Below are 16,994 nucleotides of genomic sequence, written 5' to 3'. Positions count from 1 at the left end.
ATAAATATAGATTGTTTTTATGTGTTTTTGCATTCTTACAGATGTAAAATTAGGTGGAGATTGTGAATTTGAGTAGAAACACTCAACAGTCATAACTAAGTTATATTATACATGAGAAGTTCATCTCCTGACCAATATATTGTGACATAATGGATCTAATATAATCTTTGGTATGTGTAGAATATGAATCAATAGGTAAAATTAAGATACAAAGGTCATTTCATGTTGCAAATTTGTGACAACAGGCATCAAGTGGTTAAACACTCTACAATTAAGCTTACTGTAAAAATAGGCAAACAGGAGTGAATATGTTGATATTACAAACCTAATTGTAAAATCCTCTCGCCACTGATTGCAAAAGAGATCATCCGCCCTTCCAAAAACAACAGCTCGCATCATTTATTTATGTATTTCATTACATATTTACCAGCTTGCGTAAATTGAACTGCCAGCACTAACTGACTGAGGGGCGCCTCTCTACATCACGGGTCACTTCCTCTTTGTTTAAAAGCTTATCATGTTTGTAATGTAATGTTTTCTTTTGGACTATTTTGCTGAGCTGTGAATTAAAGACATTATCTATGAGTGCTGACGTCTCTATTGTTAGTCCATAAAAAAGTGAGCCAGTTATGCAGCCTACAGCTCTAAACATGTCAGGACCGTTTCAGTCAAATTCAGCTCAACAAATACAGGAGCGACTGCACTCTATGAACTTAAGTATTTTAGTTTGTGGTGTGTGTGTAATAGAGTGTGTGCTCATATATGTGTGTGTGCACTCAGGGCTAGATCTCAGGACTTATAGTCACTGCCCACTGCAAGATGAGGCCACGAGGGGGCCATCAAGCCTGAGTGAAAGCAGACGTTTTTAAAAGGAAGGCTGCACGCTGAGTATGCACAGTGCTCACACACAGATCATGAAAATGTAACCATCTGAGCTTTAAAGGTGTTTTAGATACACACAAGGCGTAAAGTATTTAATCTGTGCTCTCTGTTTTGATTTGTGTGATTTTTTTTACACGTCAATAAAACCAGATCCAAACCACAGCCAAACAACCTCACTTTGGCAAAACCAGGCACAGAATCCACATGTCCTGACATGAGCGGCTCAGTGGCCTCTGCCCCTTTTTTCCACTATCTTATGAGGCTACAAACATTAGCTGAAAGGGCGTGTGAGCTTGATTAGCAAGACAGGCCGGCCAAGAAGTCAGAGCATTACTCATTAAGTGCAAACATATGCCTTTACAGTACAGTTACTCGAGCTGTAAATCCAAACACAAGACATGAGGGAAGCTTGCTCCACCTGTTCTGCATCAAGACTTTATTAGAGGCTGCATGCAAAGATTTCACCATCACATTATCACGATGGCAACTACACTGACATGCTACCTGGTGCAGACTCCACCCCTGCAGTTAGAATCAGACTGAACCTGTTTTTAAACTACAAACAAACAAAATACCACTTCTGCATGGAGGTAGAGCATCGTGATGTCAGAGAGGAGAAATGTGTAAACAAACACTCAGCTCGGTAGCTTGAATGAGAGAGGATCTACAACCGTGTCACCGCCACACGTATAATAATCTGCCTTTGAGTCTGTGGAGCACGCACTTACACATACTCCCACACACACTGACCTACATTTCAAGCTATTCCAAATAATATGAGCGTAAATCTCTGCCTGGCCTGATCTCCTCCCCTTCTCATACACAGGAATAGCACCCAAAGGTCGCCAATACTATTATATAATCAGCCCTGATCTACCCCTGCCACTGCTGCAGCTCTTAGGGCTTCTCTGCCAGAGCACGCATGCACGCCTGCACACATACAGCCACATTGTTCACAGTTGTTCACTCGGAGCCCTCCCCCAGCCACATGGACGTCACTGAACTATGTACACACTTATGCAGCCAGCTGTTGCGAGGATCTCCTCTTCCCATCTACCAAACCAGATCTGTCAGCTCTCTGGCTGTATGTAAGTATGTAAAAGATAAAGCACTGTAACCACAAAGAACTATACCTACATTAATCAGATCTGGATACAAGGTCTTGAAATAACTCCAGCACAAGCTGAAAAGCAAGAGGCGATGTTTGCTGAAGCTAAAGAATTAACTAAGAGTTGCACGAGTTGAAAAACTTCACACACTGAGAAAATCTTATTTTTCATTTCCTTTTTGGTCCCAGCTAATTCCTGGAAACATATATGGGTCATTAGGTTACTAGATTCATTACTGAAAGGCCAAGCTTGTCTGACACCCGGCGCTTGGAGAGAAATACATTTGTGGTATTTGTGGAAAAATGCTGCTTGGCTACAGCTGCAAACAAGAAGGTCTGTAGGCGAGAAACCATTCAGATTATGTCGCGGAAACCTCAGCACTGGAGGCTCGGAGATCTTCAAACAATCCTCTAATGATGGGGAACACATTTGACTTGTGCAGCTTTCAAAAGAAGGAGACAGAAACACCAGGAAAACACAAAAACAGACACTTAACTTCAGATATTTGGAAACGACTCCTTTCCTGGTCGTTTGTTCAGGCTAAACGAGCAGTTTGAAAGTAAGAAAATGCTTGAAAAATGGTCAAAACTGAGCGTAGTTTATTCAGTTAGGCTGCACGTTAAGACACAGAGTCAGCAGAAACACCTGTCAAATGTTTTACCAAGTGTGGTGAAGGTCAGCAGAGCCTTGCAGGTTAACAAACGCCTGTTGCTCTGATCCAAGGATAAAGTAACATCAGACACAGCCTCCATACAGCTCTATCTCCATTTCCTCTGCCATAATACAGTCAAGCAGCTACTAATCACTACTAACTGTTCACTGTGCCCGTTTACATCCAGGTAGTAAAGCAGTAAAGCAACAGCCACAGTGAGAGATATTTGGCTACTAGAGCAGTATTTAGGCCTAAAATGATAACAAAATGAATGGCAACATTTTTTTCTGGTTAAGTAAATACTCTACCTATAAGTATTGCCACAAGGGGGCAGCAAAAATGCTATGAACTTGACTTTAAAGGGGACATGTCGTGCTTGTTTCTTCTTTTCACTATGCCAGACTAGGATGCTTGTAAAGCATTTCTGCCCTCAGTACAGGTCATTTAGTTCCTTCATTGCCCCACATTAGCGTTCTCAATATCCTCAGTTAAGGCCATTCTGAAGATCTTGTTGAAACGCTCTGTTTCAAGAATGACCTCCAGTAACCTCGCAACGTCACAGCCCTTTGTGCTCTGATTGGTCAGTTCTATCAGAGGGGCGGAGGGGGTAGAGCCAGGGGGCGGTTTTTGCAGCATGGAAGTATTTACAAAATCGCCACATTGAATGGAGCAGACCGAGCGAGTTTGCTGTTTGCCAAAACTTCACCGTAAGGCTTTGATAGCTCTAATAAAATGGCAGAGTGTAAGGTACGTCCTTTTGTAGTGTTTTAACTGCTAATTCATCATGTAAAGCCGAGCTGCTCAGCAGAGCAGAGTCCCTGCATCCAGCACTCAGTCAGTAGGCTCTTGGTGGGTGTATCCCTCGGTGGCGGTTGTGTGACTAACTGACATCACAGAGGAAGAGCTGTTTTATCAGATTACTCCAACAAAAAGAGAGGATCCTCGTGTCGTCACGAAGGTCGAAATCTTGAGGCCAAATGGCATCAAATCTCGTTCTAGGATATCAGAAAAAATACAATATCTAATTTTTTGAAAATTTAGGGGGTGAAAGGTCTTGTTTTCAAATTTATTATATTATGTGTATTAAATCAGGGACCAGCATGATATGTCCCCTTTAAGTTTGATTTATTAGGCAACTTATGGCAAAAAGTGGATTATTTACACATCTAGTGATACTTTCCTCCAGGTAGAGTCATGTTTTTGGCTTTTGACTAAATAAATCTGGCCCTTTAACTGCTGAACTGTATCCACCTGCAAATCATTATCTGAGTGTCTGCTATTTGTTGCTGAGCTGGTACTTTGCAGTGGGTTTTCTCTAAAAACAGCTGCCTCGTGCAGCCCAAACTGACACGATTGGAGCTGTGAAGAGAGAGTGAACCAAAAACAATAAAGCTGCAGGTTGGAGAGCTAAACCTGTTAGTATCCGTAGCTAAACGGAAAATTACTTTCTTAGAGAATGTCCGCAACAGGCATTGCTTCATCTGCACAATGCCATCCAGTGCCACTGTGCAAAGACATCTGGCTCAAATTGGCTTTAACAACACACTCTTTTACACACACACTCAGTGACTCACAATGACTGTGTGAAACCCATAAAATAGCTTATTCTCTGGATGACACACACACAAAACCACACACACACACACACACACACAGACACATACTCTATCCACGTGCTGCTGTCGGTCATGTGACAGCATGTGCCTTCCCATCTGACACAGGACATCATTGACATTTCAGTTGCTCTTGCAGCCATGCTCGATATTATCCCCTGCACACACACACACACACACACTAGCACGGGCATTTCCCCTTTTTTTAACCCAATGCATTCTCATGCATCATCAAACAGGAAGAGACCATGAAGCTACGCCTGAAACATTTGTGGTAACCGAAAATGTGACAACCTCAATGTGAAAGTGAATGCTTCTCTTTATAGTTTTTGACTCATACAACTTAACTCTCAGTTATCGTTTGTAGCAGTGGGAAAACCATGGAGAGCGAAAGCAAAGGTGTCAGACAGCAGCAAACACTGTTTCACATTAATCAGCTGTTTCAGATTGAAGAAGATGCCTTGATAAAGTCCGATTAAAAACATTATTTAACTCTACCTCATCAAGGGAACAAGCCGAAGGCCTGACTGAGATAAATCCTCATTTAAAGTGTTTATTCAAGGCATGCTGTGTAATTTCTCCTCACCTGAGCAGCAGAGAGGATCACTGAAGAGGAAGGTCTTCTTCTCTTCAGTTCTACACACTTCCTCAGCTTACAGATCTGGTGTCCAGTCCTGCGGTTCAAACAGCAACTGCACCGTCCACAGCTGACCGTCCTCAAGCACGGCTCACATTCCCCACACCTGCTCCGCTTCTTCCTCTCCTTCCTCTGTGGTTTCCTTGCGCTCCAGGAAGGCAAGCAGGTCCCCTCTGGCCCCCAAGATCCAGGTAGTAAAGCTGGGATCGGCTCCCCATACCCTGCCTCTGATTCAGTGTCGATGGAGAAAGAAGAGCGAGTGCTTTCTGAGCTGAAGGAGAATGAGGAGCTGCTGTCTAGTAAAGGAGTCAAGATCTTTGGCACTGAGACAACACTTTCCTCGCTGATGTTTGGCTCGCTCTCAGCGGCTGGAGCATCCAAGTTCAGCGGAGGAGCAACCAAAAACGACAGTGAAGGTGTCTCTTTCTGGCTCTGGTGCTTCACTTGCTCTGGATTAGAATCACAATCTTTGGTGAGCGTCTCTGCTGGTGTGTAAGCTTGTCTTTCTCTATCTGAGAAAGGCATCTCTTGACTTTGAAGCTGGTGTGAGTCCCTCCAGCTTGTGGTTTTGAGGGAGTCATTACAGATGATTACTGGTGTTTTTCTTTGCACTAGAACAGCCTGCAACTTCAGGCTGGTTTCAGGTGCAGCTAAGCATCCTGTTAAAGGTTTAGCACCATTAAAGGTAGGTTGCGTGTCGGTCTTACCCAGACTCAGAACATCTAAATCAATCAACTCTGAGGTGGTGACAGCTTTGGTGGGATTTGAGGTAGCTATGTCAGAAACCAGTGGCACCTGTACAGGTGATTCTGACTGTGTTGTCGGGTCGTTGTGAAGGGGAGCTGGATCTGAAGGTTGAAGGGCTGGAGTGTTGAGATGAGAGTCAGCAAGACTGATCGAAACATCCTTCTCTTTTTCATTTTCCCCTCCATCTTCCTTGCAGGGATCCAGCCTCTCAACAAGCTCCTCCACTGCCTCATGTCTCTCTGCCTCCAAACTCTCTCCTCTCTCATGATTCATATCCTCCGTTCCTTCACTGACAGCTATCACTTTTTCATCCCTACTTTTCTCTTCCAAGTGCGATGTGTTCGCTTCTTCTTGTCGAACGGTGTGCACATCATCTTGATGAGAGGCTTGATCATCACTTGCAGGATGATCAAGCTCATTTCCAAGAATAGATGAGCTGTCATTTCCCTCGCTGCCTCCCTGCACCACTGGTGTGCTAATGCTCATTAGCGCTGAGGGCTCAGAGAGGTTATCTTGTGTTGCGTCACTGCAGAGTTTTAGCTGTCCATGAACATCGTCACACACAGGGGCTGAGATCACACACCTCAGGTCACTTTCACTGGTCTGGCAGATGGTCTTTTTGTCCTGTTGGGTTGTAGTGCTGTCACAGCTGCCCTGCATGCAGTCTTCCAGTGTGTTGTCATGTGGTGGTGAATCTGCTTTAAGAGGGCTGCCCTCTTTTGCATTGCTGACTCCAAGACCCTTATCTCTGATTCCAGCCGGAACTTCAAAGTCAGTTTTCAGAGCAACTGGAACGTTTTCCTCTACCTGACTGATGTCCAATTTTTCATTTTCCCCATCAGATGATGAATCGTTGATGCTGGTTCTTGAGGGTTGGTTTCTTCTGTCTCCATGCTGCGATGCTGCACCTCTCCCTGCACCACCTCTCCTGTTCCTGCCTCCTCTGCATGGTTTAGGAAGCTGGCAGAGGGTAAACGACACCTGTGCGCCCCGCAGGGACTTCCTTCGCCCCGGGGGGTCTTGTAACTTGCCAGTAGGTTCAGGCAGATTGCTCAGCGATCTAAGTCTTGCAGATCCTGTTACACTTAGGGCATGGTTAACTCTGCGGGGCGACCTCCCAGGGCTCTCACTAGCAGCAGGCCCACTAACCCCTCTTCCACGAGGGCTTTGGGCTGGCTGCACCTGAGCCCTGGCTGCCAACCTTTTGGTCTCTGCAGGTGTTTTCTGGGGCTTCTCTGCGGCTCTTCCTCTGGGTTTGTTTGAGTTAACTGTTTGCCTCTTGGTGCTGATCACTTTCTGGGCATGTTTTTTCTGAGCTGTCTGTCTCCTGGCGGTTTTGGTGGAAGCAGGCATGGCTGAGGGTGTGGAGGGGAGGCTTTCTGGCAGCCGGCATGGGAGCCAGGTGAATGTTTACTTTGTGCTCAGCATACAACTTTTTTCTTCTCCTCTTTTATCTTGTTACCTTGAGTAGTAAATTATGATGCTATCATTATGCTGTAATTCCAGGGCATGACCTATAAAAACAGGAAATAGGGAGGAAACGGTAAAAAAAGTGAAACTATCCCCAACACCTTTAACTGTTGTAATATACTAAAACACAGTGAACAATAACAAGTTCATTTTTAAAACACAGTCACTATAGTTTAAAAGCTATTGAACTAACTCTTTGCATTTTTTTCTTGACTTAGTCTGCTGGGAATTACAGTTTAGCCCCGCCTGAAATATCCACTTGTACAAGCAAGTGTTTTTTAAGACAGCATTGACCATTTCAAACAACTACACACAGCTACTGACATACTTTAAACAAACAGAGCTCAGAGGAACAAATAGTATAGCTTCCTGCGTGGCTGACAAGGCTTTAACAGTTTAAAGGGCAGGCACGTTGAAGTGGGCTCCGGCCGGAGGTCGGATCCTGTTTTCGCGTCTCTGCCTGGCGGAAGAGTGGTTATTACCGTGTTAAAATGCCCCAAACGTCACTCATTGTTATTGTATTTGCACTTGACCTCTATCGTGAAAAGCTTTGTGTTAATGTATGCTGTTTGGTAGCATGTGAGGTTTTATTTACACATTTACAGCAGAAATGCTTTACATACCAGAGTGAGACAGTTGCACTGTCTGAACTGCTAATAATACTCCGCTCCAGCAAGACAGCGAGACCTTGTATTGGTTTCCCTCCTCGACAAATATAGACTGCTGGCAAGTTCAATCCTCTCACGACGATGACACATAGACATGTTATAAGTACACACATGGACAAACACCGAGCAGAATAGTTGGTTTTCAGCGTGCACCGTGTAGTCTTTACGGAGCACGACACCAGTTAAAATGTAAATCCCTCTAATGTCAATCCATTCAGGGCAGCCCCGCTCACTCTCCCTCCACCAGACGCAACCTTCGGTCTATGCTGGCCAAAAACTCGTCGTCGGCACTGGAGGCAAGAGAGGAGGGGAAAACCTGGACTGGAGTATCGTCCCAGAGCCCCAGAGCGCACTGAGCGTTTCCGTGTGTGGACGCTAGAGTGCGCTAAAGACGACAAAATGGCAGTTAAAGTTATTAATCTGTGGATGTTTTCCAAATACTTCGACTCATTGACCGATAAACTGTATCTCAGCAATTACAAAAGCAATAATAATAATAATAATAATAATAATAATAATAATAATAATAATAATAATAATAATAATAATAATAATAAAAATAATAATAATAATAATTATAATTATAATAATAATAATAATAATAATAATAATAATAATAATAATAATAATAAATATATAAATAAATAAAATAAAATAAAATAAAATAAAATAGAATTAAATCAAATCAAATTAAATTAAAAAAAGAAGACCATAACTTGGTGTAGTAGGTTGGATGCATTGCATATGGTGGCATAACCTGTCGATGTCCAGTACTGTTTTGCCTTCTTGGCAGAAATTGATCCTGTTATCATGACAAAACAGCTTATGTAAAAAATAAAAAGCTCATAACAGCAAATCTCAATCTCAGATCTAAAAGAAAACAGAAAAACTAATGGAGGGAAAACCAGCCTTGTAATTTTGAGAGAAGATAAAAGGGTCAAAAAGAAAAAAAAAAGAGAAATCAGACTGCAAATCGTCATCACTGCAGGAAAACAGAGTAATTAAACTGTATGGATGCATTAAGGCTTCCGTAGAACCAGAACAATGGCCTTATTTTAGTCATCTAATCTGTAAATAGAAAATTTATTTATGCTGTGATATAATCTGGGTTTTTAATCGTTCCTATCTTTCTTTCACTTACTTGTTCTTACATTTAAGGCTGTTCTAAAGCATTTTTTTAAAATTATCAATCATCTTTTTTTACATTTGCTGACAAATGATGTTGTCTTGTGTTGCTTCTCTTTTCTTCTCATTATTTTTATGCATTTGCTGTATACATTTTACTGTTGCACTGTTTCATTGCTGGCTTTTTTATTTTATTTTATTTATTATTTTCTGGATAATATATATTTTTAAACTCTTGGTTTTAAAGGCACTGAATTAATTAAATCACCATTGTAATAACAAACCACCCACTGCACTGGTTTTCTTTCTTTACATGCATTGAAAAGTGCTATATAAATAAAGTAGTACGTTTGTCATTCCATTAAATTTCTATTTCAGTATTTTGCTACCACAAATGTATTATTTTTCGCAGTTTTGTTAAATAAAAACTTAAAAGCATCACTGATTTGCTCCGCTCGTAGGTCACCCCCCTTCCTGTTTATAGTTGACGTCATCATACGTCAATAGTACGCGACGATTTTCTGCCACACCAACCAGACGTCCACGGTCGAAGGACACGGATGTTGTTAGAGAAACCTTTAAAATGCTTCGGATTCACCCATAGATCCAAAATGTGTTAGATTTTCAATTATAACAATGAACAACGATCTCGGAACGTATAAAACTTGACATACGTGTTAAATATACGCTTTAAAGGGCCTGTCCTAAGGAAGGAAGGGAGCGAAGGAGGCTTGTAACTCAGCGAAGGAGGAACTAATTTGTCTGGTATCAAACAACTGACCTTCACTTTGTGGCTTTATCATGTGAGTATTACTTTATGATAGATACACACCTTCATTTCACTTAACTTGCATACTTGCCACGGCTGCTGGATGTGATCTCTGTCTTAACAGCAACAGTAGTGACCCAAATTGTTAGAACACCTGATAGATCTGAAAATAGTTGACTTTTTTGCCTCCAAAGCATGTTTGCATAACTTGAATAATTGGTCCACATTTCGCAGCAGTTACAGCAGCACACTCCTCTTGCTGAGTGTCAACATTTTCCTAAAATAGTTCAACACTGGTGTTATCCCATGCCTTCTTGTAGGCATATAAAATGACCTATTTCAAGTATTTTTCCTTTATTACAGCTATGGATGTTTCAAACACCTGAGCAAGAAGGATGACATCCGAGGCTGCGGTCTCTGCTATCAGCAGCAAGATGGACTACTACTGGCTTCGCTCAATTGCAGCAGGAGGTAGGCGGTGACACACCTGTCTGTATCATCGGTGTAGGGTATGGGGTGATAATAAAAGTGGAATTTGGCACTTAGAAACACACAGGTTGAAGATTTTATTGCCTTAAGATGTTCTTCTTTGCCAAAGAAGAAAAAAAGGTGTTTTATTTATTACCTTGAAATTGGTCTGTGTGCAGCCAACTCCCTCACCTCAAAGTTTGAGTGCAAACTTCTTCCTCATAAACAGCTTTTAGTCTGTTGGTTGTTTGGTCAGGTTGTACTATTGTTACTGTTATAAAAACTGTTTTCTTGTTCCTCCACAAATAAACAAAGGATCCAACAGCAAAAAAAGTTTTAATCTTCAAAAAGACAAACTAGATGTTATATGTTTAGTTTGAACTGCATTTCTGATCATAGTGAAAAACACAGGTGGTTAAATGTCTGTGGTTTGAGATTTTTTATTGATTTTGTTCTGAGTTACTTGAGAATAAAAGAAAACCACAGGAGGTTTCAGCATTCTTTACATAACTTCACTCATGATGAATAGGTTTGTTTCATTTTTCACTGGTTGTGTTTCAGGTGTAGCAGCATGCTGTGCAAAAACTACTATTGCTCCTCTGGACAGAGTGAAGATTCTTCTCCAAGCACAAAGCCCCCATTACAAACATTTAGGTAAATTTTTGGCAGACAAACACTGAAATCCAGTTATTGTTTGAGTTTCACACATCTGTGAGACAAGAGTAAAACTTGGTTATTCTTTGCAGGGGTGTTTTCCATTCTCAGAGCTGTGCCACAGAAAGAAGGCTTCCTCGGCTTGTATAAGGGGAATGGGGCGATGATGGTCAGGATATTTCCCTATGGAGCCATTCAGTTTATGGCTTTTGACAACTATAAAAAGGTACATAAAAAAACGTCATCATCATCATCATCATCATCATCATCAAATGTTAAGAGTTGTTCACAAAACTTAAAAATGACTGTAGTGTAGTCTAGTTTCTTTTCTCAAAGAAACAAGACCGGCTCTTATGGTTCTCCTGTGTTCAGTATTTGCCGATATGAAAATAGCAGTTTGAATACCAGAAGGTTTTTTTTTTGCAGCTGCTAAGTAAACAGCTTGGGATCTCAGGACACATTCATCGTCTCATGGCAGGATCCATGGCAGGTAAGTTATTTTTCTCATGAGCAAGACGTGTTGAATTCTTCATTTAGTTCCAGTTAAATGTAATTAAAGACTGTGCTTTGAATCTGGTAAAGCCTGGATACTTAGCTTGAAACTTTTTAAAAGTAAAACACATCCACAGTTTACTCTGCACCCAAAAACTGTTTCATGTCAGTCAACCTGATGGAGCTTACTTATATCTGTGTGTGCTCATGTTGTGTGTGTAAGGGATGACTGCGGTGATATGCACCTACCCTCTGGACATGATCCGGTCCAGACTAGCCTTCCAGGTGACTGGCTATCATCGCTACACTGGAATTGTAAATGCCTTCCAAACCATCTACCTTAAGGTAGTTTGCTTGACTTTCAACAAAGGCATGAACAAACAGACTCTGCAAACTTTGTAGATTTTCATCATGCCTGTTTGACCTTCCTCCTTTTTCTTTTTGTTGTGTAGGAGGGGGGTGTTTTAGGCTTCTATAGAGGACTTACTCCAACACTCATTGGAATGGCCCCCTATGCAGGTGATTACTGAGATTGTGTTACATAGTTTATGCTTTGATTATTGCAAATATTGTGCTTAACATGCTAAATATGCTGCCCCTTACTCATGTGACTGGAGTTCCTTGTGTTGCATTAGCCTGACTCTTTTACCAACAATCTTTTTATCATCCTAAAGGTTTCTCCTTCTTCACCTTCGGCACATTAAAGAGCCTCGGCTTGAAACACTTCCCAGATCTCCTGGGGCAACCGTCCTCTGACAACCCTGATGTCCTGGTTCTAAAAACTCAAGTTAACCTGCTCTGTGGTGGGGTTGCTGGGGCGATCGCTCAGACAATATCGTAAGTGCTTTTCTTGACAGCTAACAGGCCTTAAGCTCACAGCTTGCTTGAAAGAGGAGCTGATAAACAAGGATCAAGGTTGTATTGATTCTGCTGATACATGGTTGATGTGACACTTTGGGTTTTTTTCTCCAGATATCCGTTAGATGTGGCGAGGAGGAGAATGCAGCTGGGGTCTGTACTTCAAGACTCTGAGAAATGCACGTAAGTATCACTAATTTTTCTGTTGTCTGTGTTCTGTTACATCCTGATGTGTTGAACTGTTAGTGCAGACAAATCTTCTGAAATTAGATTTTCCTTAGGTGCTTTTATTTGATGGGATTTGATAGAGATTTGGAGCTGCAGCTTTTCCTGTTCACATGAAATTAGTGGAGTGGTTTTCTTATGTGATTTTCAGAATTAATCCATAATTCTGGATTTTCTTGCCTGAGAATGTGACCCACATGAATCATGTAAATCCTCCACAATACAATAGAGTACAGGGGTGTAATGAGCTGTTGGAGTTAAGGATTGCTTTATTTTTTATCCTCTCTATTTCAAGACCCAATAAGAATTTCTGTTTGGCCTCATTAGAAGCTGAAACTGTGGAGTTTAAATACAGTGCTCATGGCTAGTTGTGTATTTACTGTGTGTTGCTTTTCCTTTGCATCACTTTGCCTCTGGCATATTGACACAGCTGTAGGACAAAGTTTGTACTTTTGTATCTCCCAGGTTAAATTTGCAATACCTCATTTGCCTGAACCTGAGATGACCCTTATTGTGTATAAAACCATATTTAAAAAAAGAGTTTTTTTGAAGACCAAATCTTAGGTTTGTAAAGAAAAATTTTATAATGTAAAATATTGTTGGAAGGAGCTGCACGGTGGCGCAATGGTTAACGCTGCAGCCTCACAGCAAGAAGGGCATTGGTTCAATTCCCAGCTTGGCCGGTGGGGTTTGCATCTTTTCCCCGTGCATGCGTGGGTTCTCTCCAGGTCCTCCCACAGTCCAAAAACATGCTCATCAGGTTAATTGGTCACTCTAAGTAAGTGTAGTGTCCTTAGGTGTGAATGTGTGCATAAAAGGTGGCCTGTCTGTCTATGTGTTAGCTCTGTGATTGACTGACAACCAGTCCAGGGTGTACCCCGCCTCTCTCCCAATTACAGCCGGGATATGCTCCAGACACCTGCGACCCTGAACAGGATAAGCTGTTCAGAAAATTAATGAGTTAATGAATATTAATGAAACAAAGACTGAATTAACCCGTTTTGCCCTAACGGCAACAATTGTTGCTGAAGTGTATCACTGTCATTTTCTACTCATAATGAAAATTCCCAACATTACTAATGCAACTTTTTCAAATTTTATGCTAGAAGACCACTTAGACCAAGATTTTGGTTTCCAAAAAAAATAGTTTCCAAGTGGTTCTGCTGCTCCCGGTTCATTTTCATATATTTCTTATGACCCCCCCCCCCAAAAAAAAAAAAAAAAAAAACATATTCATAATTATTTAATAATCTAAGTCTCTTGAGTAACCCTCCACCAAAAAGTTGTATCTGGGATAAATATTTTTTGTTCATGGGCTTATTTCTGTGAGTGGCAACAAAAGTTGTCAGTGGCAAAAAGCTGGTTGAAAACTAAAGGAAAACACTGCCTGCAGGATTGCTCATAATTTACTTATTAGTTGCAAAGTATTTATCACAGCTAATGCCCACACCTACCCCCCATTATTATTATTATTTATATATAATTATTAGATGACCTAGTGACAAGCTGTGTAACCACCTGCAACAATTGTTGCCAGTCTTAAAAATCCTATTTTCCTCAAAACAAAATACAAAACGGAAAAAAAAACAACATGACTCAGGGGGACCCAACTGATAAAACTTTATGCCTTAGAACTCTGAAAAAAAATTGGACATAAAGTGGTTAAACAAAGCAGGGTTTTTTTTTGACCACCATTGATTAAAAAGCTTTTTCAGGTGAATTGGACACATTTAAATAAAATAGAATAAAATAGAATGAAATAGGAATCTTTGTGTGACTTTTTACCTGCTTTTTGAGAAGACATAACTCTTCTTTAACACAGGTCTCTGTGACTTATATTCTGTGAACTTGTACACTGTTTGTTCAGTTTTAAGTATTTAATTTCATGTTTCTCATCTCAACAGAACAATCAAGAGGACCTTGACATATGTCTATAATACATACGGGATCAAGAGGGGATTGTATCGAGGCCTCTCCCTAAACTACATCCGTTGTGTCCCGTCCCAGGCCATCGCCTTCACCACCTATGAGTTCATGAAGCAGGTCCTCCACCTGAACTAGTCGCTGTTTGAATTTATGAGTGATTTGAGTCCAAGAGATCAACCTTACACGCCACCAACTTTTTGATGTGAGAGCTGCCTTTTCTTTACTTTCACCGAAGGAGTGAGAGCTGAAAAAATGGACATCAGACAGTGTCTGTCCTTCATTCCCTCTTACTTCTTGCTGTTGTGACTTGCCAACCTTTGGATGGCATGTGGTTTGGATTTGAGCAACTCGTCTGTGGATACAGCCTGGCCTTGGTTGGTTGGTTGGTTGGCTTGGAGCAGTGGTGTGCTTTCACACTGTTGTCGGCAACACACAACCTCCATCTGATTGTGTGGAAGTCCCTTCATCACATCAAACACAGATGTCCTCGTACATTCACTTGTCTTTTTCTGTTGATTCCATGACTGAATTTAAGAGGGATGCCAGCTTGAACAATCAGATTTTTTTTCTAATCATTGTTTTTACAAGAAGGGAACTCGCCAGGAAATTTTGCCCTGATGACTTAAATGTTTTTCAACGTTTTGCTTATCATTTCTTCATCTTCTGACTGAAATGGAGATGAAACATGTTGTAACTGTAATAATAAGCTCATGGTTTGTTATGTTTCATTCATTCAGGTCTCAGCGTGTCTTTAAATGTGCAGGTTTAAGATGCAGTAACTGAATAAGCAGTTTACCTGCAGATGATGCAGTGACTGTCGTGACGAGAACAAGAGTTTAGCTTAAGGTTACTATAATTTTTTGTTTGTTTGCCAAAACCTAATGAGAGCAGTCACTGTTTGTGCTTTAAACTGCTGAAATGTTTCATAGTTATATTTTTATGATGGTTAATGTGCACTCAGAATGATGCGCGGCAGTGATCTTTGAGCTTCTTAAGCGTGTTAAAGATGACAGATTTTTAAAGTAAGTTGTAGCTCTGACAAGTCTGCCTTTAGGGACTGAAGAGTCATTTGCACATCATCATTGTAGCTTTTTTGTCTATTTATTGATCTAGCAACCTGTTGCCACTGGGTGGCAGTATTGAGTATAAATTCTTTGTTTACCATCAGAGCTGGACACAACTTTCATACAAATACAAACATGTTCTATCAGATTTATATCAGCTTATGATTCATCTTTATGATGTCTGATGTTTTTTCTAACCAAAGCTTGTCGTCTGTCTGCAGGAAGGCTGAACAATCCTTACTGAATGGCCTTCATGTCACTGCCAATGTTTGCTGTAGCTTCATCAGTTTCTCTTTTCAGCCTTTTGCCTTCCTCTGCGTTCAGTCTTACTTCACCAATGTGTCAGTTTTGTTTTACTGGAGTTTCCCCTTCAGCTGATGCCTCATTTTTTAGTTTGCTGTTTAGTGAGGCAGGTTGCAAAAGCACACGTCTTAGAAGACAGTTTCCCATATTTTGGATTTGAATGACCACTTAAAGTTCGTAAATGGTTTTTCCCCTTAGAAAAAGATTGACAATGCCTAACTCCACTTTGATCTACTCCAAAATAAAGTCCTGTAATCTAGTTCAGTAGTTTAATTTAACACAGTGTGGAAAGTTGGCATATCAGATGTTGAATCCAGACACCAAAGATACAGATTCAAATCAAGTTTAGTGATTCATACGTTCAAGGAAATAAATGGCCTGCTGTTTCGATAATAAGCGTCTCATATTTGCTTGTTCCAGCTTCTTAATGCAAGAGTTTGCTAACTTTATTTATCATGTATGGTGGTAAATAATTGTGTGAGTGTTTGACTGTCGATAGAACATCAGACGCAGTCAAAGACATCTCCTTTCACTCTACAATGTTGGGATCAAAGTTTTTTCATCAGTACAAACAAAAAGCGATTATGAAAACGAAAGTGTGATCACTGAGAGTCGTTTGACTCTTTAGTGATTGCAAAAAAAAACAAAAAAACAATCTAGCTCAGGGGTCTTCAACCTTTACTTTTGCAGGAGCCATTTAGCCTCAACTCAGCTGGATTAAAGTCATTCAGGAGCCACAAAATCTACTGCAGAGTTCTATCTATCTTCACAATAAAAACAAAAAAGTGTATAAAACTATATGTATATAGCAAAAATATAGTGAATAATTAGCCAAAGGAGGGATTTTTGTATATAAAATTGTATATGTGATGTCTTAGTTTCATCATTTATTATTTATTTTTGATTAATTTGCAAATATTGGGGAAAAAAAATTGTGTTAAAATAAATTTGCTAAATTTCAATGACTTGCAAATTGAAAAAAAGTGCATAATTTTGCAAAGAAAAAAAAATTGAAATTTCAAAAAAATGCCAAAATATATTCATATGCAAAAAACTGTAATTTCAAAAAATTGCTAAATTAAAAAAAAATCTTCCAAAAATATGGATTTGTTTTAATTTAAAAATATGTCAAAAAATTGGAATTAAAAAGTTTTGCAAAATCTCCAATAAATTGAAAGCTTTATTGCAATAAATGATGCATATTGACAAATTGTTAACACATTATTTTTTTTATGTCAATGTCTTTCATCATCAATACCTTTGTTAGAAAAATTAAATTCTTTATTTCTATGATATTTTATTTAAAGCTACAATGAGCCACTGCAAATGAGT

The 16,994-nt window shown here is 40.2% G+C and overlaps 2 protein-coding genes across 2 annotated transcripts in view; one reads left to right on the top strand and one right to left on the bottom strand.

Annotated features, from left to right (window-relative positions):
- tet1 (tet methylcytosine dioxygenase 1) overlaps positions 1–8,019 on the bottom strand; it is a 40,916-nt gene extending 32,897 nt beyond the window's left edge. The window contains exons 1-2 of the mRNA XM_074675545.1: positions 7,734–8,019; positions 4,843–7,154 (exon numbers count right to left, since the gene is read on the bottom strand). Coding sequence (XP_074531646.1) covers positions 4,843–6,993 — 2,151 coding nt within the window. The 5' untranslated portion in view covers positions 6,994–7,154; positions 7,734–8,019. The remainder of the gene's footprint in view (positions 1–4,842; positions 7,155–7,733) is intronic.
- A 1,398-nt stretch (positions 8,020–9,417) lies between these two features.
- On the top strand, positions 9,418–16,645 carry slc25a16 (solute carrier family 25 member 16). The gene is made up of 10 exons (XM_074676415.1): positions 9,418–9,706; positions 10,036–10,143; positions 10,702–10,794; positions 10,887–11,020; positions 11,221–11,284; positions 11,510–11,631; positions 11,739–11,805; positions 11,961–12,123; positions 12,259–12,327; positions 14,274–16,645. The coding sequence occupies exons 2-10, from the start codon at positions 10,068–10,070 to the stop codon at positions 14,428–14,430; spliced, it is 945 nt and encodes a 314-aa protein (XP_074532516.1). The 5' UTR covers positions 9,418–9,706; positions 10,036–10,067; the 3' UTR covers positions 14,431–16,645.
- Positions 16,646–16,994: the final 349 nt, after the last annotated feature.

Source organism: Halichoeres trimaculatus, unplaced genomic scaffold (assembly GCF_033239565.1).
Source record: "Halichoeres trimaculatus isolate MK-OKI-2021-1 unplaced genomic scaffold, fHalTri1.1 fHalTri1_scaffold_8, whole genome shotgun sequence".
In the NCBI taxonomy this organism is placed as follows: domain Eukaryota; kingdom Metazoa; phylum Chordata; class Actinopteri; order Labriformes; family Labridae; genus Halichoeres; species Halichoeres trimaculatus.
Note: the sequence above shows the minus strand (reverse complement) of the source record. Positions and strands in the feature narration are given on the sequence as shown.

Excerpts from the sequence above, each read along its gene's own strand:
- slc25a16 (XM_074676415.1), top strand. The coding sequence starts at position 10,068 with ATGACATCCGAGGCTGCGGTCTCTGCTATCAGCAGCAAGATGGACTAC. Across the intron at positions 11,021-11,220 it reads CTTTTGACAACTATAAAAAG|CTGCTAAGTAAACAGCTTGG; the intron begins GTACATAAAAAA and ends TTTTTTTTGCAG. Across the intron at positions 11,632-11,738 it reads TCCAAACCATCTACCTTAAG|GAGGGGGGTGTTTTAGGCTT; the intron begins GTAGTTTGCTTG and ends TTTGTTGTGTAG.